Here is a 22791-nt window from a genome sequence, read left to right on the forward strand (position 1 = left end):
GTTCATTGTTCAAGGCCTAGAGTTTGGGGTCCAGTTATTGGTGAGTTCATTGTTCAAGGCGGAGAGTTTGGGGTCCAGTTATTGGTGAGTTCATTGTTCAAGGCCTAGAGTTTGGGGTCCAGTTATTGGTGAGTTCATTGTTCAAGGCTGAGAGTTTGGGGTCCAGTTATTGGTGAGTTCATTGTTCAAGGCCTAGAGTTTGGGGACCAGTTATTGGTGAGTTCATTGTTCAAGGCCTAGAGTTTGGGGTCCAGTTATTGGTGAGTTCATTGTTCAAGGCTGAGAGTTTGGGGTCCAGTTATTGGTGAGTTCATTGTTCAAGGCCTAGAGTTTGGGGTCCAGTTATTGGTGAGTTCATTGTTCAAGGCTGAGAGTTTGGGGTCCAGTTATTGGTGAGTTCATTGTTCAAGGCCTAGAGTTTGGGGTCCAGTTATTGGTGAGTTCATTGTTCAAGGCGGAGAGTTTGGGGTCCAGTTATTGGTGAGTTCATTGTTCAAGGCCTAGAGTTTGGGGTCCAGTTATTGGTGAGTTCATTGTTCAAGGCGGAGTGTTTGGGGTCCAGTTATTGGTGAGTTCATTGTTCAAGGCGGAGTGTTTGGGGTCCAGTTATTGGTGAGTTCATTGTTCATGGCCTAGAGTTTGGGGTCCAGTTATTGGTGAGTTCATTGTTCAAGGCTGAGAGTTTGGGGTCCAGTTATTGGTGAGTTCATTGTTCATGGCCTAGAGTTTGGGGTCCAGTTATTGGTGAGTTCATTGTTCAAGGCGGAGAGTTTGGGGTCCAGTTATTGGTGAGTTCATTGTTCAAGGCCTAGAGTTTGGGGTCCAGTTATTGGTGAGTTCATTGTTCAAGGCTGAGAGTTTGGGGTCCAGTTATTGGTGAGTCTGTTGGTCAAGGCTGAGAGTTTGGGGTCCAGTTATTGGTGAGTTCGTTGTTCAAGGCTGAGAGTTTGGGGTCCAGTTATTGGTGAGTCTGTTGGTCAAGGCTGAGAGTTTGGGGTCCAGTTATTGGTGAGTTCGTTGTTCAAGGCTGAGAGTTTGGGGTCCAGTTATTGGTGAGTTCATTGTTCAAGGTGGATTGTTTGGGGTCCAGTTATTGGTGAGTCTGTTGGTCAAGGCTGAGAGTTTGGGGTCCAGTTATTGGTGAGTTCATTGTTCAAGGCCTAGAGTTTGGGGTCCAGTTATTGGTGAGTTCATTGTTCAAGGCTGAGAGTTTGGGGTCCAGTTATTGGTGAGTTCATTGTTCAAGGCCTAGAGTTTGGGGTCCAGTTATTGGTGAGTTCATTGTTCAAGGCTGAGAGTTTGGGGTCCAGTTATTGGTGAGTTCATTGTTCAAGGCCTAGAGTTTGGGGTCCAGTTATTGGTGAGTTCATTGTTCAAGGCTGAGAGTTTGGGGTCCAGTTATTGGTGAGTTCATTGTTCAAGGCTGAGAGTTTGGGGTCCAGTTATTGGTGAGTTCATTGTTCAAGGCTGAGAGTTTGGGGTCCAGTTATTGGTGAGTTCATTGTTCAAGGCCTAGAGTTTGGGGTCCAGTTATTGGTGAGTTCATTGTTCAAGGCTGAGAGTTTGGGGTCCAGTTATTGGTGAGTTCATTGTTCAAGGCTGAGAGTTTGGGGTCCAGTTATTGGTGAGTTCATTGTTCAAGGCTGAGAGTTTGGGGTCCAGTTATTGGTGAGTTCATTGTTCAAGGCCTAGAGTTTGGGGTCCAGTTATTGGTGAGTTCATTGTTCAAGGCGGAGAGTTTGGGGTCCAGTTATTGGTGAGTTCATTGTTCAAGGCGGAGTGTTTGGGGTTCAGTTATTGGTGAGTCTGTTGTTCAAGGCCTAGGGTTTGGGGTCGAGTTATTGGTGAGTTCATTGTTCAAGGCTGAGAGTTTGGGGTCCAGTTATTGGTGAGTTCATTGTTCAAGGCGGAGTGTTTGGGGTCCAGTTATTGGTGAGTTCATTGTTCAAGGCGGAGTGTTTGGGGTCCAGTTATTGGTGAGTCTGTTGGTCAAGGCCTAGGGTTTGGGGTCCCATCATCAACACGTCTGAAGTTTGGGGATCTCATCTTGTTCAATGTCATCAGCAAGCTCTGGGGCCAATCTGATTGAAGCACAAAGGTCAATCAGAGGTGCTGATGAAATAGTGGATCTAAAACTAGTGTATTATGCTTGAACAAGGGAGACTACAACGGGATGAGGGAGCAGTTGGCTAGTGTGGATTGGGAGCACAGGCTATTTTGGTAGGACAGTTGAAGAACAGTGGAATACTTTCAAAGAGATTTTTCTCAGTGCTCAACAAAAGTATATTCCAGTCAAAAGTAAGGACAGTAAGTATGGGGAGAGCCAGCCTTGGATAACTAAGGAAATAAAAAATAGTTCCAAATTAAAAGCTCATGTGTACAAATTCACAAAGAGTAATGGGACACTGGAGGATTGGGAAAACTTTAAAAAGCAACAAAGAACAACTAAACAAGAAATAACGAAACGGAAGATAATAAAAGTAAATTAGCACAAAATATAAAAACAGATAGCAAATTTTTTATAAATATATAAAGCGGAAGAGGGTGGCTAGAGTCAACGTAGGTCCCTTGGAAGGGGAAATTGATATTAGGTGATAAGGAAATGGCTGAGACATTGAACAACCATTTTGTGTTGGTCTTCAAGGTGGAGGACATGTCTCATTTGCCAAAGAAGGATGTAACGGATGAAATGGGAGATGAGGACCTCGATAAAATCACTATCACTAAAGAGATAGCGATGAGCAAACTAGAGGGCCTGAAGGTAGATAAGTCCCCTGGTCCTGATGGGATGCACCCCAGGGTGCTGAAGGAATTGACGGAGGTTATAATAGACATGTTGGTAATCACTTACCAAAATTCTCTAGACTCTGGGCAGGTCCTGGCAGATTGGAAGACAGCAAATGTCACGCCACTTTTAAAAAAGGATGTAGGCAAATAACGGGCAACTATAGGCCAGTTAGCTTAACATCTGTAGTCAGGAAAATGCTTGAAGCTGTCATTAAGGAAGAAGTAGTGAAACATTTAGAAAGGAATGGTTCCATTAGACAGACACAGCATGGATTCAGAAAGGGCAGGTCCTGTTTGACAAATTTACTGGAGTTCTTTGAGGACATAATGAGTGCAGTGGGTAGAGGGGAACAGGTGGATTTCGTGTACTCGGATTTCCAGAAGGCGTTCGATAAGGTGCCGCACAAGAGACTTACAAATATGATACGGGTGCATGGCATTGGAGGAGGTGTATTGGCATGGATAGTGGATTGGTTAACCAATAGACAGCAGAGAGTTGATATGAATGGGTGTTTCTCCGGTTGGCAGTCAGTGGTGAGTGGGGTGCCATAGGGGTCGGTGCTGGGCCCGCAGCTGTTCAACATTTATATTGATGATTTGGAAGAGGGAGCTGAGTGTAGCGTAGCAAAATTTGTTGATGACACTAAACTGAGTGGAAAAGCAAATTGCACAGAGGATGTGGAGAGTCTGCAGAGGGATATAGATAGGTTAAGTGAGTGGGCCAAGGTCTGGCAAGTGGAATACAACGTTGGTAAATGTGAGATCATCCACTTTGAAAGGAATAATAGAAGAGCAGGTTATTGTGTAAATGGTGAAAGATTGCAGCATGCTGTTGTGCAGAGGGATTTGAAAATGCTTGTGCATGAATCGCAAAAAGTTGGCTTGCAGGTCCAACAGGTTATTAAGAAGCAAATGGAATGTTGGCCTTCATTGCTAGAGGGATTGAATTCAAGAGCCGGGAGGTCATGCTGCAACTATACAGGATACTGGTGAGGCCACACCCGGAGTACTGTGTGCAGTTCTGGTCTCCTTACTTGAGGAAGGATATACTGGCTTTGGAGGCAGTGCAGAGGAGGTTCACCAGGTTAATTCCAGGGATGAAGGGGTTAACCTATGAGGAGAGATTGAGTCGCCTGGGACTATACTCTCTGGAGTTCAGAAGAATGAGAGGGGATCTTCTTATAGAAACGTACAAAATTTTGTAGAAGTAGGAAAGTTGTTTCCATTGGTAGGTGAGACTAGAACTAGGGGACATTGCCTCAAGGTTCAAGGGAGAAGATTTAGGACGGAGATGAGGAGAAACTGGTTTTCCCAGAGAGCGGTGAATCTGTGGAATTCTCTGCCCTGGGAAGCAGTTGAGGCTTCTTCACTAAATATATTTAAGAAACAGTTAGGTAGATTTTTACATAGTAGGGGAATTAAGGGTTATGGGGAAAAGGCAGGTAGATGGAGCTGAGTTTACGGACAGATCAGCCACGATCCTATTGAATGGCGGGGCAGGCTCGATGGGCCAGATAGCCTACTCCTGCTCCTATTTCTTATGTTCTTATATCCAGAGGTCAAGGCCCAAAGGCTGTAGCCCTGAATCTGCTAACTTCTCGTCCACTAGGAAGCTGAAGGCCCAGTCTCTGTGAATCCACAAGTCTGCTGAAAGCTGAACACGGCCTGTCCTCGGGCCGGAGGCTGAACACGGCCTGTCCTCGGGTCGGAGGCTGAAAACGGCCTGTCCTCGGGCCAGAGGCTGAGCACGGTCTGTCCTCGGGCCGGAGGCTGAGCACAGCCTGTCCTCGGGCCGGAGGCTGAAGACGGCCTGTCCTCGGGCCGGAGGCTGAACATGGCCTGTCCTAGGGCTGGAAGACTGTGTACTTATGTGGGTGGGTGGGAGGAACGGGACTTGTTTTTCTGTTGTTTTGTTACTTGTTTTGTTCTGTGTTGTTCTGCTGAATGTTTTGGACATACTTTTTTGGAATGGAATGTGTGATGACACTTGCCCCAGCTCTCCCACAAATTGTGTGGGTTGATGACATAAACAACACATTTCACTGTTTCCACGTACATGCCACAAATAAATTAATCTGATCCTGAGATGAACCTCTGGAATTCCCGACACAAGAGGAGTCTCTGGTTTATTCCCTGGAATTCCCGACACAAGAGGAGTCACTGGTTTATTCCCTGGAATTCCCGACACAAGAGGAGTCTCTGGTTTATTCCCTGGAATTCCCGACACACGAGGAGTCACTGGTTTATTCCCTGGAATTCCAGACACAAGAGGAGTCACTGGTTTATTCCCTGGAATTCCCGACACAAGAGGAGTCTCTGGTTTATTCCCTGGAATTCCCGACACAAGAGGAGTCACTGGTTTATTCCCTGGAATTCCCGACACAAGAGGAGTCACTGGTTTATTCCCTGGAATTCCAGACACAAGAGGAGTCACTGGTTTATTCCCTGGAATTCCAGGCACAAGAGGAGTCACTGGTTTATTCCCTGGAATTCCAGGCACAAGAGGAGTCTCTGGTTTATTCCCTGGAATTCCCGACACAAGAGGAGTCTCTGGTTTATTCCCTGGAATTCCTGACACAAGAGGAGTCTCTGGTTTATTCCCTGGAATTCCAGACACAAGAGGAGTCTCTGGTTTATTCCCTGGAATTCCCGACACAAGAGGAGTCACTGGTTTATTCCCTGGAATTCCCGACACAAGAGGAGTCTCTGGTTTATTCCCTGGAATTCCCGACACAAGAGGAGTCTCTGGTTTATTCCCTGGAATTCCCGGCACAAGAGGAGTCACTGGTTTATTCCCTGGAATTCCAGGCACAAGAGGAGTCACTGGTTTATTCAAGACAGAGATGGAAAGATTCTTACATACAAAGAGAATGAAAAGATATGAAGCTGTTAGAAAGTGGTGCTGTGATAGAAGTTACTTAAAACATATTACACAGTATAGGGTCTTTGGCCCACGAAGTTGTGCTGACCTTTTAGCCTACCCCAAAATCAATCTAACCCTTCCCTCTCACATAGCCCTCCGCTTCTCTTTCATCCGTGTGCCCATCTAAGAGTCTTCTAAACGTTCTCAATGTATCTGCCTCTACCACCGTCCCTGGCAACACGTTCCATGCACCCACCACTCTACGTAAAACTCTGACATCCCCCCTATACTTTCCTCCAAACACTTTTACATTACACCCTCTCATATTAGCCATTTCCACCCTGGAAAAAGTCTCTGACTATCCACTCGATCTACGCCCCTTATCTTGGACTCCTCTATCAAGTCACCTCTCATCCTCCCTCGCTCCAAAGAGAATATCCCCAGCTCGCTCAACTTTTCCTCATGAGACAAATTCTCTAATCCAGGCAGCATCCTGGCAAATCTCCTCTGCACCCTCTCTAATCCAGGCAGCATCCTGGCGAATCTCCTCTGCACCCTCTCTAATCCAGGCAGCATCCTGGTGAATCTCCTCTGCACCCTCTCTAATCCAGGCAGCATCCTGGTAAATCTCCTCTGCACCCTCTCTAATCCAGGCAGCATCCTGGTGATTCTCCTCTGCACCCTCTCTAATCCAGGCAGCATCCTGGTGAATCTCCTCTGCACCCTCTCTAATCCAGGCAGCATCCTGGTGAATCTCCTCTGCACCCTCTCTAATCCAGGCAGCATCCTGGTGAATCTCCTCTGCACCCTCTCTAATCCAGGCAGCATCCTGGTAAATCTCCTCTGCACCCTCTCTAATCCAGGCAGCATCCTGGCATATCTCCTCTGCACTCTCTCTAAAGTTTTCTCATCCTTCCTATAATGTAGTGGCTAGAACTGAACACAGTAAGTTCTTATAGAACAGTGGAGAGGTTAAAAAGGGTGAATGGCTTACACCTGTTGATGTTCCTTGGTACGAGGGAAAGCAAGAATGGAACACCTTATTCTAGTTACAGGGAAAGTGCAAGCAGACAATAAGGTTCAAATTCATTACGAGGTAGGTTGTGAGGCCAAGTCTATTTTATTGAACTAGGGGTCCATTCATAGTGTTACATCAGCAGGATCGAAGCTGATCTTGAGAACCTCAGGTGGTGACGAGAGGGCGTACAGGAGTGAGATATGCCAGCTAGTGGAGTGGTGCCACAGCAACCACAACCTGGCACTCAACGTCAGTAAGATGAAAGAGCAGATTGTGGACTTCAGGAAGGGTAAGACGAGGGAGCACAAACCAATCCTCATAGAGCGATCAGAACTGGAGAGAGTGCTGAGGATCTAACCTGGTCCCAACATATCGATGCAGTTATAAAGAAGGCAAGACGTCAGCTATACTTTATTAGGAGTTTGAAGAGATTTGGCATGTCAACAAGTACACTCAAAAACCTCTATAGTTGTACCGTGGAGAGCATTCTGACAGGCTGCATCACTGTCTGGTATGGAGGGGCCACTGCACAGGAGTGAAAGAAGCCGCAGAGGGCTGTAAATTTAGTCAGCATCTTGAGTACTAGCCTACAAAGTCCCCAGGACATCTTCAAGGAGTGGTATCTCAGAAAGGCAGCATCCATTATTAAGGCCCTCCAGCACCCAGGGCATGCCCTTTTCTCAATGTTACCATCAGGTAGGAGGTACAGAAGCCTGAAGGCACACACTCAGTGATTCAGGAACAGCTTCTTCCCCTCTGCCATCCGATTCCTAAATGGACATTGAATCTTTGGAAACTACCTCACTTTTTAAAATATATATTATTTGTTTTTGCACTAGTTTAATCCATTCAATATACGTCTACTGCAATTTATTTATTTATTATTATTCATTTTATCTTCTTCTAGATTATGTATTGAATTGAACTGCTGCTGCTAAGTTAACAAATTTCACGACACATGCCGGTGATGAACCTGATTGTGACTGTGATTGAGTCTGGTGGTACGTGTCTCAGGATTTCGATGGGCAAGGGGGAAGCGTGAATGCCCAGGGTGGGTGAGGTCTTTGATTAAGCTGGCTGCTTTACTGAGGCAGCAAGGTGGCAACAGGGTCAACGGAGAGGAGGCTGGTTTCTGCGATGTGCTGAGCTGAACGCACAATTCTCTGTATCTTATTGCCGTACCCAGCTGTGATAGGTTGCTTCCTGTGATGCACCTGTAAAAACTGGTAAGAGTCGACAGGGACTTGCCGGATCCCTTTAGCCTCCTGAGGAAGCGCAGGTGTTGGGAAGCTTTTGTGGACGTCACATCAATGTGGTTGGACCAGGGCGGGCCTTTGGTGATGTCACTCGAAGGAACTTGAAGCTCTCAACCTCGACACCACTGATGTAGACAGATGTGTGTGTTAGCTGTCACCACCTAACGTCCTTCCATTCTGGAGACGTCCACTTTGAATTCTTCACTCTGGAATTCAGGCCATCAGCAACAGCTCACCTGAGTCCTCTATGCTGGGCTGGTCTTTCAAGTTGTCTCCGGGTGTAGCCCGTCCAAGAAGATCCTCCCTCTCCCACGATGAGGTCTTTGGAGTTTCTGTTGGTGTGTCTGTAGCTCTGAGGTTTTTTTACGGGATGGGGTTGCTAGCCCCGTGCCGAACTCTCCTCCTTTTGCATACTGAGCTTGGGACCATCCATGGCAGAGTTACTAGCTGCTCAAGTGAGGGTTAACTCTTCCCTGAGGCAACTCCTTGATCTTGGAAAGGTCTTTCAGTCGAACAGAGGCTGTTTTCTTTGTAATCATGTGGTCTCTGCCTCATTCCTTTAAATCTGGCTTGTGACCCAATCTCATGTTTAACTTCAGATGTTATCTCTATCCACTTTATTTGACCACTATATGAACAGCCCGTTGCCAGGGGCAACAGATAGATCACATGCTGCTGGGTCATTTCTGGAGAGTGTTCTGACTGGCTGCATCACGTCCTGTGTAGAAGCTCCAATGCACAGGAACCACAGGAAATTGTAGACCCGGCCAATTCCAACATGGGCACAACCCTCCCCACCATGGCGGACATCTTCCTCATGCTGGCATCCATCATTGCAGATCCTTACCATCCAGGACATGCCCTCTCCTCGTTACTACCATCAAGGAGGAGGTGCAGGAGCCTAAAGACCCAACGATTCAGGAGCAGCTTCTTTCCCTCTGCCATCAGATTTCTGAACGGTCCATGAACTTGTGAACGATCCTCGTTATTTTTTTTTACTGTTTATTTATTTTTCCAGCTACTGTAGTTTTTATTTTTGCAAAGCTCAGCTGCAGCAAAACAAGTTTCATGACATTGTCAGTGAGAACAGCAGAGCAGACTCAATGGACTGAGTCGCCCGATTCTGCTCCAATGTCTTATGGCTTTGCTTCTGATTCTGAAAGCTGGAAACGGCTCCGGCTGGCTGGGTTTTTGTGGATGAGCCATGAGCCATCAGATCACACTCCCCTCCAACCTCAGACAGCCGGTGGGAAAGTGCACCAGGTACCTACAACGTTGCAATGCCACTCCTGCCTGAGTTCACAACCGAGGTCAGTGTGAGCCCACATCCCACTCCAGACTGTCAGTGGAGGAGGACAGGACGAGGAAAGAGCAAGAGACTGGCATGAAATGCAGGGACTTAGACCACAGGCTGGCAGGTGGGATTGACACTGCGGATGCCACAGATATCATTGGGTGAAGCTGTGAATGGTCCAGGAACACTATTTCCCTAGTTTGCTCTCATCTTGGCCCAATTAAATGGCTGCCCCAATTCGCCAAAGTTTCATGGAAGCAGATGAAAAGGTATATAAAAAAAAAGATGAATTGCTGTTTAACCGAATAACAAATTATGTACAACACACACAAAATGCTGGAGGAACTCAAGTCAGGCAGCATCTATGGAAATGAATAACCAGTCGATGTCTTGGGCTGAGACCCTTCATCAATCCAGAAGCTTGGATTGGTACACGGATGGTGGAGATGTGGAGAGTTACGGTCCCAATGCATGTTGAAGGGAGTAGCCAGTTTAAATGATTTGGCATGGACTGGATGGGCTGAAGGTCCTATTTCTGTGCTGTACTTCTCTCTGACTCTATGACTCCCAATACTACCACAGTACCTCAAAACTATGTATTAGTTCCTAATAGTTGTCAACGGAGGAATTCATCCAGTGTGGGCTGACATTTTCTTTCTATTGACTGGAAATGAACAAAATCAGCACAGACAGCTAGTACAGATAATACAACGCTTTCGACGACTGCATCCTCCAAATCAATTTCATTATAACATTCAAGATGACTGTCCATGCCTTCAAATTCTTCAGAGCTCCTAGCTTGTTGAAATGGTGAAATTGTTTCATTTTCACTCCCAGCAGTTCTGTCCTCTCCAACTCAGCAGGCCAGGCAGCATCCATGGAAACGAGTAAAGAGTTGATGTTTCCAGCCAGGGCCGTTCACCAGGATGAACGTTGACTGTTTATTCGTATCCACAGATGCTGCCTGACCAGCTGAGTTCCTCCACCAGTTTGTTCTCGATTTCCAGCATCTGCAGATTTTTTTTGTGTCTGGCGCCTCCAAGCCGGAAAGCTTCAAGTTCCTCAGCATGCACGTCACCGAGGATCTCGCGCGGTCTGTACATACTGGCTGTGTGGTGAAAAAAGCACAAAGGTGTTTCTTTCACCTCAGACGGTTGAGGAAGTTTGGTATGGGGCCCCAAATCCCAAGGACTTTCTACAAGGACACAATTGAGAGCATCCTGACTGGCTGCATCACTGCCTGGTATGGGAACTGTACCTCCCTCAATCTCAGGACTTTGCAGAGAGTGGTGCAGACAGCCCAGCGCATCTGTAGTTGTGAACTTCCCACTATTCAGGACATTTACAAAGACAGGTGTGTAAACAGGGCCCAAAGGATCATTGGGGACCCGAGCCACCCCAACCACAAACTGTTCCAGCTGCTACCATCCAGGAAACGGTACCGCAGCATAAAAGCCAGGACCAACAGGCCATCAGACCGATTAATTCACGCTGATACAACTGTATTCCCGCTATATTGACTGTCCTGTTGTACATACTATTTATTACAAATTACTATAAATTGCACGTTGCACATTTACACACAGATGTAACGAAGATTTTTTACTCCTCATGTATGTGAAGGATGTAAGAAATAAAGTCAATTCAACTCAATTGAAACCGCAGTGAGCAAAACAGTTCTAAATTATCTTACTGCTGATTTATTGCCAACAATCAGCAACAAAAATCACTGCTTTTTGAACATAATCACATGCAACTGACGCTATTTTAAAGCGGTTCACTCTAAGCACAGTGAGATGTCTAACAGTCTCACAAGCACACATGACTGCTGCTATTCGGCAATTGTCTCCTATCCCAATTAAGCAAAATAGTGTCCCAAATAAACAAGGGGAATCCCAGCTATTTTCTCAACTAGTTTTTCTTCTTTAAGAGTTGTCCAAATAAAGTGGCTGCCCCCGTTTTTAACCGATGGCCCTGGAATCCACTGTATTTGTTATGATAACGCAGCTCTGTTTTTGCTACTGCAAAATAACAAATTTCATGGTGTACGTCAGTGATGATGAATCTGATTCTGATTCTAAATGGATTCTGCAACAATAGAACTCACCATGGGAACAACGTGGAGACTCGGGGTGGTAATGTCAACACCAGCATGCAACAGCATTATGGGAAGTCACCTGACCCAAAAGCTCTTTACAGGAGCTGATCTATATTTACTTACCACATAGGGAGGAGGCTGTTCAGCTTATCGAGCCTACTGGCATACACAGCAACCCATTCCTTCCCTTAATCCTCCACACTGTCCCATACCACTCACCGGCATAGAAACAGCAACTTCCAGAAAAGAAATTAACATCTTTATGATGTTGCCGGAAACCGGAGCAGTCAAAGATGAGTTTACCATCACAAGCACAAGAACATGCAGGCAGAGTTGCAATTAAAAAGGCAACGCCTAACATCATATAAGCAACATTCACAAGAAAACTATAAATTAGACATAAATCGTACACACAAGGTTCTGCAAATGCTGGAAATCTTGAGTAACACATACAACGTGCTGGAGAAACTCAGCAGGTCAGACAGCATCTATTGAGGGGAATGAACAGTTGAAGTTCATTTTGGAATCTCATGTGGGTAGGGTGGTGAAGAAAGCTTTTGGTATGCTGGCCTTTATAAATCAGAGCATTGAGTATAGGAGTTGGGATGTAATATTAAAATTGTACAAGGCATTGGTAAGGCCAAATTTGGAGTATTGTGTACAGTTCTGGTCACTGAATTATAGGAAAGGTGTCAACAAAATAGAGAGAGTACAGAGGAGATTTACTAGAATGTTACCTGGGTTTCAGCACCTAAGTTACAGGGAAAGGTTGAACAAGTTAGGTTTTTATTCTTTGGAGCGTAGAAGGTTGAGGGGGGACTTGATAGAGGTATTTAAAATTATGAGGGGAATAGATAGAATTGACATGGATAGGCTTTTTCCATTGAGAGTAGGGGAGATTCAAACAAGAGGACATGAGTTGAGAGTTGGGGGCAAAAATTTAGGGGTAACAGGAGGAGGAATTTCTTTACTCAGAGTGGTAGCTCTGTGGAACATGGTAGAAGTGGTTCAATCTTGTCATTTAAAGTAAAATTGGATAGGTATATGGACAGGAAAGGAATGGAGGGTTATAGGCTAAGTGCAGGTAGGTGGGAGTAGGTGAGAGTAAGCATTCGGCACGGACTAGAAGGGCCGAGATGGCCTGTTTCCGTGCTGTATTTGTTATTTGGTTAAAAGTTGCAGGCCGAGACCCTTTATGCTCCTCCGCAGATGCTGCCTGACTTGTGGAGCTCCTCCTGCATTTTGTATAAACTATACACAATCTTTGCAAGAAAGCACAATTAGGACAAGAGGAACAAAGGTACAGGGAGAATGTTCAAACTCCATAAGGACAGCCCAAAGTCAGGATTGAACCCAAGTCTGTGGAACTGAAAGGCAAGCTGAATCATCTCCGGCTCAGCATCAGTAAGACCAAGGAGATGGACTTTAGGAAGACTAAGCCTGCACTGCTCCCTGGTACCATTGAGGGTGAGGACGTGGATGTGGCGAGGACCTGCAAATACCTAGGGGGTGCACCTGGAGGACAGACTTGAAAGGAACACCAAAGCAGAGGCTGTGTACAAGAGGGGCCAGAGTCACATCTAATTCCTCAAGAGACTGAGGTCGTTTGGAGTGTGCAGGCCTCTCCTTCACATGTTGTACCAGTCTGTTGTTGCCAGTATGATCTTCTATGCAGTGGTGAGCTGGGGCAATGGCATCAACAGAGGCGACAGGCTCAATAAACTGATTAGAAAGGCTGGCTCCGTTATAGGAGTCAAACTGGACACACTGGAGGCTGTGGTGGAACAAAGGACCCAACAGAAAATCCTGGCAATTCTGGACAATGTTTCTCACCCGCTGCACGCCACCTTGGCTGAACAGAGGAGCATTTTTAGTAATAGACTAAGACAACCGCACTGCTCCAAAGAGCACTATATGAGGTCATTCTTACCCTTGGCCATTAGGCTCTATGAGTCAACTTATAGCCAGGAAAGTGATGGCCCCGCTCCTGTTAGACTGTTTGATGTCACTTATTTTTTATTCTTTTTTACTTCACTTCAAATATTTATACCTGTGCACTTGTAATGCTACTGTGATACTGTAATTTCCTTTGGGATCAGTAAAGTATCTATCTATCTACCCACTGTGCCAGCCTGTATCCACTGTTACCTGCCCTGAGTAGATAACTAACTGTTTTTGATAGTTATGAATAAATTTGCTCCTCAATAAATTTCAAGATAAGTTTTCAAAAGAGATTTAGTTATACACTCTGTGGCCACTTTATTAAGTAATCCTGTACACCTGCTCATTAATGCAAATATTTAATCTCACAGCGACTCAATGCATAAAATCATGCAGACATGGTCAAGAGGTTCAGTTGTTGTTCAGACCAAACATTAGAATGGGGAAGAAATGTCATTTATATGACTGTTGCAGTGGAATGATTGTTGGTGCCAGTTGGGGGGGGGTTTGAGTATCTCAGAAACTGCTGATCTCCTGGGATGTTCATACACGACAGACTCTAGATTTACCGAGAATGGTGTGAAAATCAAAAACAAAACACCCAGTGATGAGTGGCAGTTCTGTGGGTGAAAATACCTTGTTAATGAGAGAGGTGAGAGGAGAATGGCCAGGCTGGGTCAAGCTGACAGGAAGGTGACAGTGACTAAAATAACCACACATTACAACAGTGGTGTGCAGAGGTGCATCTCTGAACACGCAACACATCGAACCATGAAGTGGATGGGTTACTGCAGCAGAAGACCAGGAACATACAGGAGCTATATGACAAGGTGTCTACAGTGTGTAGATTGCAAAGGAACAAGGTGTAGAGTATTTCTACAAGGAAAGAGCGGATAATCCGATATTCCTCTCGTACATCCAAGCACTAGCAGTCCAGGGACAGTTCAGGATGGACAGACTTCCCTCACTTACTGCACCTGCAGCTTGCAAACGGCAAAGAAATTTAACATGCATGTGGGGAGTGTGTGACAGGACAGAGGAGAGGGAGTTTCACTTTATGTCTAGTACAAGGGTAGTTCTAGCCAAAGGGTGATAGTGAGGATGAGCTCCCACTGCCAAACAAAATGCTCTTCATGGCGTGCGTCTCAAACAGCCTCCGACAACCAAGTCCAACTCCTGGCCTTCACGTGTGGTGTAGTTCTTATGCCTGGCAGAGCTGTCTCACTGACAGGAGAAGGGGCAAAGGCAGACCACTGGCACCTTAAAACCGGTTGCTCCGGGCAGACGGGGCCCGTTAACCACGGATGGTAGCTCACCTAGGAGAGGGAAAACTCCGATTTCAAACCTCTGCTGCCTTGCGACTATACCGGCTCATGGGAAAGGCTTCAGGAGTAAAGCCTGAGGGAAAGTCTGGAGTGGGAGTCCCGAAGGCGGCTGACTGCTGAACCCAGCATTGGCACGGCAACTCCTGCGATGCTGCTGGCAGCAAACTGTACCGACTCCCGTCGTTCCTTTGGACCCGTCATCAGCGTGGAGAGGGGGGTCCCACTGCATGGGCAACAGACGGATCTCCATATCAACTCTGCCCTGGCTTGTGCCCTGGAGAAGCCATTCCCAGTGACTACCAGAGGAGCAGTAACCATGGTCGAACACGGCCGATGGAAGTCACACACTAATTCTTTCAGTCCCTAGCTTGGAAATGTGTGTGATGGGACACTGCAGAGGGAGTTTTACACTGTGTCTGACCCCGGGAGTGTGCGATGGCACACTGCAGAGGGAGTTTTACACTGTGTCCGACCCCGGGAGTGTGCGATGGGACACTGCAGAGGGAGTTTTACACTGTGTCCGACCCCGGGAGTGTGCGATGGGACACTGCAGAGGGAGTTTTACTCTTTGTCCGACCCCGGGAGTGTGCGATGGGACACTGCAGAGGGAGTTTTACACTGTGTCCGACCCCGGGAGTGTGCGATGGGACACTGCAGAGGGAGTTTTACACTGTGTCCGACCCCGGGAGTGTGCGATGGGACACTGCAGAGGGAGTTTTACAGTGACCGACCCCAGGAGTGTGCGATGGGACACTGCAGAGGGAGTTTTACACTGTGTCTAACCCCAGGAGTGTGCGATGGGACACTGCAGAGGGAGTTTTACACTGTGTCCGACCCCGGGAGTGTGCGATGGGACACTGCAGAGGGAGTTTTACTCTTTGTCCGACCCCGGGAGTGTGCGATGGGACACTGCAGAGGGAGTTTTACTCTTTGTCCGACCCCAGGAGTGTGCGATGGGACACTGCAGAGGGAGTTTTACACTGTGTCCAACCCCAGGAGTGAGCGATGGGACACTGCAGAGGGAGTTTTACACTGTGACCGACCCCGGGAGTGTGCGATGGGACACTGCAGAGGGAGTTTTACACTGTGTCCGACCCCAGGAGTGTGCGATGGGACACTGCAGAGGGAGTTTTACACTGTGACCGACCCCGGGATTGTGTGATGGGACACTGCAGAGGGAGTTTTACACTGTGTCCAACCCCGGGAGTGTGCGATGGGACACTGCAGAGGGAGTTTTACACTGTGTCCAACCCCGGGAGTGTGCGATGGGACACTGCAGAGGGAGTTTTACTCTTTGTCCGACCCCGGGAGTGTGCGATGGGACACTGCAGAGGGAGTTTTACTCTTTGTCCGACCCCGGGAGTGTGCGATGGGACACTGCAGAGGGAGTTTTACACTGTGTCCGACCCCAGGAGTGTGTGATGGGACACTGCAAAGGGAGTTTTACATTGTGACCTACCCCGGGAGTGTGCGATGGGACACTGCAAAGGGAGTTTTACTCTTTGTCCAACCCCGGGAGTGTGCGATGGGACACTGCAGAGGGAGTTTTACATTGTGACCTACCCCGGGAGTGTGCGATGGGACACTGCAGAGGGAGTTTTACTCTTTGTCCAACCCCGGGAGTGTGCGATGGGACACTGCAGAGGGAGTTTTACTCTTTGTCCGACCCCAGGAGTGTGCGATGGGACACTGCAGAGGGAGTTTTACATTGTGACCTACCCCGGGAGTGTGCGATGGGACACTGCAGAGGGAGTTTTACACTGCGTCTGACCCCGGGAGTGTGCGATGGGACACTGCAGAGGGAGTTTTACTCTTTGTCCGACCCCGGGAGTATGAGATGGGACACTGCAGAGGGAGTTTTAAACTGTGTCCAACCCCGGGAGTGTGCGATGGGACACTGCAGAGGGAGTTTTACATTGTGACCGACCCCGGGAGTGTGCGATGAGACACTGCAAAGGGAGTTTTACACTTTGTCCAACCCCGGGAGTGTGCGATGGGACACTGCAGAGGGAGTTTTACACTGTGTCCAACCCCGGGAGTGTGCGATGGGACACTGCAGAGGGAGTTTTACACTGTGTCCGACCCCGGGAGTGTGCGATGGGACACTGCAGAGGGAGTTTTACTCTTTGTCCGACCCCGGGAGTGTGCGATGGGACACTGCAGAGGGAGTTTTACACTGTGTCTGACCCCGGGAGAGTGTGATGGGACACTGCAGAGGGAGTTTTACACTGTGTCTGACAACAGGAGTGTGCGATGGGACACTGCAGAGGGAGTTTTACTCTTTGTCCGACCCCGGAAGTGTGCGATTGGACACTGCAGAGGGAGTTTTACACTGTGTCCGACCCCGGGAGTGTGCGATGGGACACTGCAAAGGGAGTTTTACACTGTGTCCGACCCCGGGAGTATGAGATGGGACACTGCAGAGGGAGTTTTACACTGTGTCCAACCCCGGGAGTGTGCGATGGGACTCTGCAAAGGGAGTTTTACACTGTGTCCAACCCCAGGAGTGTGCGATGGGACACTGCAGAGGGAGTTTTTACATTGTGACCGACCCCGGGAGTGTGCGATGGGACACTGCAAAGGGAGTTTTACACTGTGTCCGACCCCGGGAGTGTGCGATGGGACACTGCAGAGGGAGTTTTACATTGTGACCGACCCCGGGAGTGTGCGATGGGACACTGCAAAGGGAGTTTTACACTGTGTCCGACCCCGGGAGTGTGCGATGGGACACTGCAGAGGGAGTTTTACATTGTGACCGACCCCGGGAGTGTGCGATGGGACACTGCAAAGGGAGTTTTACACTGTGTCCAACCCCAGGAGTGTGCGATGGGACACTGCAGAGGGAGTTTTACATTGTGACCGACCCCGGGAGTGTGCGATGGGACACTGCAAAGGGAGTTTTACACTGTGTCCGACCCCGGGAGTGTGCGATGGGACACTGCAGACGGAGTTTTACTCTTTGTCCGACCCCGGGAGTGTGCGATGGGACACTGCAGAGGGAGTTTTACACTGCGTCTGACCCCGGGAGTGTGCGATGGGACACTGCAGAGGGAGTTTTACTCTTTGTCCGACCCCGGGAGTATGAGATGGGACACTGCAGAGGGAGTTTTAAACTGTGTCCAACCCCGGGAGTGTGCGATGGGACACTGCAGAGGGAGTTTTACATTGTGACCGACCCCGGGAGTGTGCGATGAGACACTGCAAAGGGAGTTTTACACTTTGTCCAACCCCGGGAGTGTGCGATGTGACACTGCAGAGGGAGTTTTACACTGTGTCCAACCCCGGGAGTGTGCGATGGGACACTGCAGAGGGAGTTTTACACTGTGTCCGACCCCGGGAGTGTGCGATGGGACACTGCAGAGGGAGTTTTACTCTTTGTCCGACCCCGGGAGTGTGCGATGGGACACTGCAGAGGGAGTTTTACACTGTGTCTGACCCCGGGAGAGTGTGATGGGACACTGCAGAGGGAGTTTTACACTGTGTCTGACAACAGGAGTGTGCGATGGGACACTGCAGAGGGAGTTTTACTCTTTGTCCGACCCCGGAAGTGTGCGATGGGACACTGCAGAGGGAGTTTTACACTGTGTCCGACCCCGGGAGTGTGCGATGGGACACTGCAAAGGGAGTTTTACACTGTGTCCGACCCCGGGAGTATGAGATGGGACCCTGCAGAGGGAGTTTTACACTGTGTCCAACCCCGGGAGTGTGCGATGGGACTCTGCAAAGGGAGTTTTACTCTTTGTCCGACCCCGGGAGTGTGCGATGGGACACTGCAGAGGGAGTTTTACACTGTGTCTGACCCCGGGAGAGTGTGATGGGACACTGCAGAGGGAGTTTTACACTGTGTCTGACAACAGGAGTGTGCGATGGGACACTGCAGAGGGAGTTTTACTCTTTGTCCGACCCCGGGAGTGTGCGATGGGACACTGCAGAGGGAGTTTTACACTGCGTCTGACCCCGGGAGTGTGCGATGGGACACTGCAGAGGGAGTTTTACTCTTTGTCCGACCCCGGGAGTATGAGATGGGACACTGCAGAGGGAGTTTTAAACTGTGTCCAACCCCGGGAGTGTGCGATGGGACACTGCAGAGGGAGTTTTACATTGTGACCGACCCCGGGAGTGTGCGATGAGACACTGCAAAGGGAGTTTTACACTTTGTCCAACCCCGGGAGTGTGCGATGTGACACTGCAGAGGGAGTTTTACACTGTGTCCAACCCCGGGAGTGTGCGATGGGACACTGCAGAGGGAGTTTTACACTGTGTCCGACCCCGGGAGTGTGCGATGGGACACTGCAGAGGGAGTTTTACTCTTTGTCCGACCCCGGGAGTGTGCGATGGGACACTGCAGAGGGAGTTTTACACTGTGTCTGACCCCGGGAGAGTGTGATGGGACACTGCAGAGGGAGTTTTACACTGTGTCTGACAACAGGAGTGTGCGATGGGACACTGCAGAGGGAGTTTTACTCTTTGTCCGACCCCGGAAGTGTGCGATGGGACACTGCAGAGGGAGTTTTACACTGTGTCCGACCCCGGGAGTGTGCGATGGGACACTGCAAAGGGAGTTTTACACTGTGTCCGACCCCGGGAGTATGAGATGGGACCCTGCAGAGGGAGTTTTACACTGTGTCCAACCCCGGGAGTGTGCGATGGGACTCTGCAAAGGGAGTTTTACACTGTGTCCAACCCCAGGAGTGTGCGATGGGACACTGCAGAGGGAGTTTTACATTGTGACCGACCCCGGGAGTGTGCGATGGGACACTGCAAAGGGAGTTTTACACTGTGTCCGACCCCGGGAGTGTGCGATGGGACACTGCAGAGGGAGTTTTACATTGTGACCGACCCCGGGAGTGTGCGATGGGACACTGCAAAGGGAGTTTTACACTGTGTCCGACCCCGGGAGTGTGCGATGGGACACTGCAGAGGGAGTTTTACATTGTGACCGACCCCGGGAGTGTGCGATGGGACACTGCAAAGGGAGTTTTACACTGTGTCCGACCCCGGGAGTATGAGATGGGACCCTGCAGAGGGAGTTTTACACTGTGTCCAACCCCGGGAGTGTGCGATGGGACTCTGCAAAGGGAGTTTTACTCTTTGTCCGACCCCGGGAGTGTGCGATGGGACACTGCAGAGGGAGTTTTACACTGTGTCTGACCCCGGGAGAGTGTGATGGGACACTGCAGAGGGAGTTTTACACTGTGTCTGACAACAGGAGTGTGCGATGGGACACTGCAGAGGGAGTTTTACTCTTTGTCCGACCCCGGGAGTGTGCGATGGGACACTGCAGAGGGAGTTTTACACTGCGTCTGACCCCGGGAGTGTGCGATGGGACACTGCAGAGGGAGTTTTACTCTTTGTCCGACCCCGGGAGTATGAGATGGGACACTGCAGAGGGAGTTTTAAACTGTGTCCAACCCCGGGAGTGTGCGATGGGACACTGCAGAGGGAGTTTTACATTGTGACCGACCCCGGGAGTGTGCGATGAGACACTGCAAAGGGAGTTTTACACTTTGTCCAACCCCGGGAGTGTGCGATGTGACACTGCAGAGGGAGTTTTACACTGTGTCCAACCCCGGGAGTGTGCGATGGGACACTGCAGAGGGAGTTTTACACTGTGTCCGACCCCGGGAGTGTGCGATGGGACACTGCAGAGGGAGTTTTACTCTTTGTCCGACCCCGGGAGTGTGCGATGGGACACTGCAGAGGGAGTTTTACACTGTGTCTGACCCCGGGAGAGTGTGATGGGACACTGCAGAGGGAGTTTTACACTGTGTCTGACAACAGGAGTGTGCGATGGGACACTGCAGAGGGAGTTTTACTCTTTGTCCGACCCCGGAAGTGTGCGATGGGACACTGCAGAGGGAGTTTTACACTGTGTCCGACCCCGGGAGTGTGCGATGGGACACTGCAAAGGGAGTTTTACACTGTGTCCGACCCCGGGAGTATGAGATGGGACCCTGCAGAGGGAGTTTTACACTGTGTCCAACCCCGGGAGTGTGCGATGGGACTCTGCAAAGGGAGTTTTACACTGTGTCCAACCCCAGGAGTGTGCGATGGGACACTGCAGAGGGAGTTTTACATTGTGACCGACCCCGGGAGTGTGCGATGGGACACTGCAAAGGGAGTTTTACACTGTGTCCGACCCCGGGAGTGTGCGATGGGACACTGCAGAGGGAGTTTTACATTGTGACCGACCCCGGGAGTGTGCGATGGGACACTGCAAAGGGAGTTTTACACTGTGTCCGACCCCGGGAGTGTGCGATGGGACACTGCAGAGGGAGTTTTACATTGTGACCGACCCCGGGAGTGTGCGATGGGACACTGCAAAGGGAGTTTTACACTGTGTCCAACCCCAGGAGTGTGCGATGGGACACTGCAGAGGGAGTTTTACATTGTGACCGACCCCGGGAGTGTGCGATGGGACACTGCAAAGGGAGTTTTACACTGTGTCCGACCCCGGGAGTGTGCGATGGGACACTGCAGACGGAGTTTTACTCTTTGTCCGACCCCGGGAGTGTGCAATGGGACACTGCAAAGGGAGTTTCACGCTTTGTCCAAGCCCGGGAGTGTGCGATGTGAGATTTATTTTTTGGAACAGTTTTCAGTTCTATAAACTTTCACTCTTGAGGAGCAGAATATGACATTGAGATCCCTGGTGCAGTTCACAGACCAGATCAAAGTTTAAAGTAGATTTATTATCAAGGCTTGTAAATATCACTGTATTCTACATTGGGATTCAGGATTGTTTAATTGTCATTCTCCAGTACACGAGTGCAAAGGAGAATGAAATGATCTGAGGCAGCTTAAAAAAAATACTATAAGCTGGAGATTCATTTTCTTGTGGGTATTCACAGGAAAACAGAGAAATACAATAAAATCAGTGAAAAACTACACAAATACACTGACGGACAACCATTGTGCAAAAGGAGACACTAGAAACGATGAATAATTCCCACATCCCAGCAGCGCCACCCTGACATGGTGTGATCTCGGGCTGACTCACCGTCAGGTTCCAGTTGATCTGTGGCACTTTGGTATGCAGGTTGAGGCTAAACATCAGCAGCAGGACCCCGGTCACCACAAAGGTGGTGCAGCTGACAAACTCAAAGAGGTAGAGACCCCCACACGGCAGACACTCCTTCACGGTCTCGATGCAGATGAAGGCGATCAGGGCCAGCAGCTGAAAGAAAGACGTGCTCTTTAACATCAGGCTGCCGTGACTGACTGAAACCGAGGCACATGGAACTTAAACGTCAGTGAACCTCCCAGACAGAGGGCCCAGAGAATCGGACTCACCTGCCAAGAAATTTATACCTCTTCAACACAAAGACAACAATGAACGATTATTTGTTAATTTATCTGTGGTAATATTACTTTGGGGTGGCAGGGTGGAAATATATCTCCACCTAAGACGGTGTGAGGCATTCCTTCCCTCTGCTAGCCAGCAGATCAATGTTAGGCAAGGTGCAGCACCCACTTAGCCCCTCCGATCAGGGTCACGTGAAGCCATGGGGGCAGGTGGTGGATGGTCGTACGAGCAGCCAGTGCTTATTATAAGCCCCGGTTATGTGACCACCAACGCCAGGCAGACAATCTCTGGAAAGTATTGATAATGGCTGGGGTCACCCATCTTGAAAAGACACTGTCCAGAAGAAGGCATTGGCAAACCACTTCAGTAGCAAAATTTGTCAAGAACTGTCAGGGTCATGGGACCATAATCGCCCACGTCATACCAATCAGGGTCATGGGACCATAATCGCCCACATCATACCAATCAGGATCATGGGACCATAATCGCCCACATCATACCAATCAGGGTCATGGGACCATAATCGCCCACATCATACCAATCAGGGTCATGGGACCATAATTGCCCACGTCATACCAATCAGGGTCATGGGACCATAATCGCCCACATCATACCAATCAGGGTCGTGGGACCATAATTGCCCACGTCATACCAATCAGGGTCATGGGACCATAATCGCCCACATCATACCAATCAGGGTCGTGGGACCATAATTGCCCACGTCATACCAATCAGGGTCATGGGACCATAATCGCCCACATCATACCAATCAGGGTCATGGGACCATAATCGCCCACGTCATACCAATCAGGGTCATGGGACCATAATTGCCCACGTCATACCAATCAGGGTCATGGGACCATAATCGCCCACATCATACCAATCAGGGTCGTGGGACCATAA

General features: G+C 49.0%; 1 protein-coding gene across 4 annotated transcripts in view; it reads right to left on the minus strand.

The window, feature by feature from the left end:
* cmtm4 (CKLF-like MARVEL transmembrane domain containing 4) overlaps positions 1-22791 on the minus strand; it is a 95002-nt gene that overhangs the window by 19769 nt on the left and 52442 nt on the right. For 2 of the 4 annotated variants that reach the window (XM_059993292.1, XM_059993291.1), the window contains exon 2: positions 21583-21759. In XM_059993292.1, the coding sequence (XP_059849275.1) occupies positions 21583-21759 (177 nt within the window). Of the gene's footprint in view, positions 1-6447; positions 14574-14613; positions 14806-21582; positions 21760-22791 lie in introns of those variants that run through there. The other 2 variants (XM_059993294.1, XM_059993293.1) reach the window with 2 other exon arrangements.

Source organism: Hypanus sabinus, chromosome 17, assembly GCF_030144855.1.
Source record: "Hypanus sabinus isolate sHypSab1 chromosome 17, sHypSab1.hap1, whole genome shotgun sequence".
In the NCBI taxonomy this organism is placed as follows: Eukaryota; Metazoa; Chordata; class Chondrichthyes; order Myliobatiformes; family Dasyatidae; genus Hypanus; species Hypanus sabinus.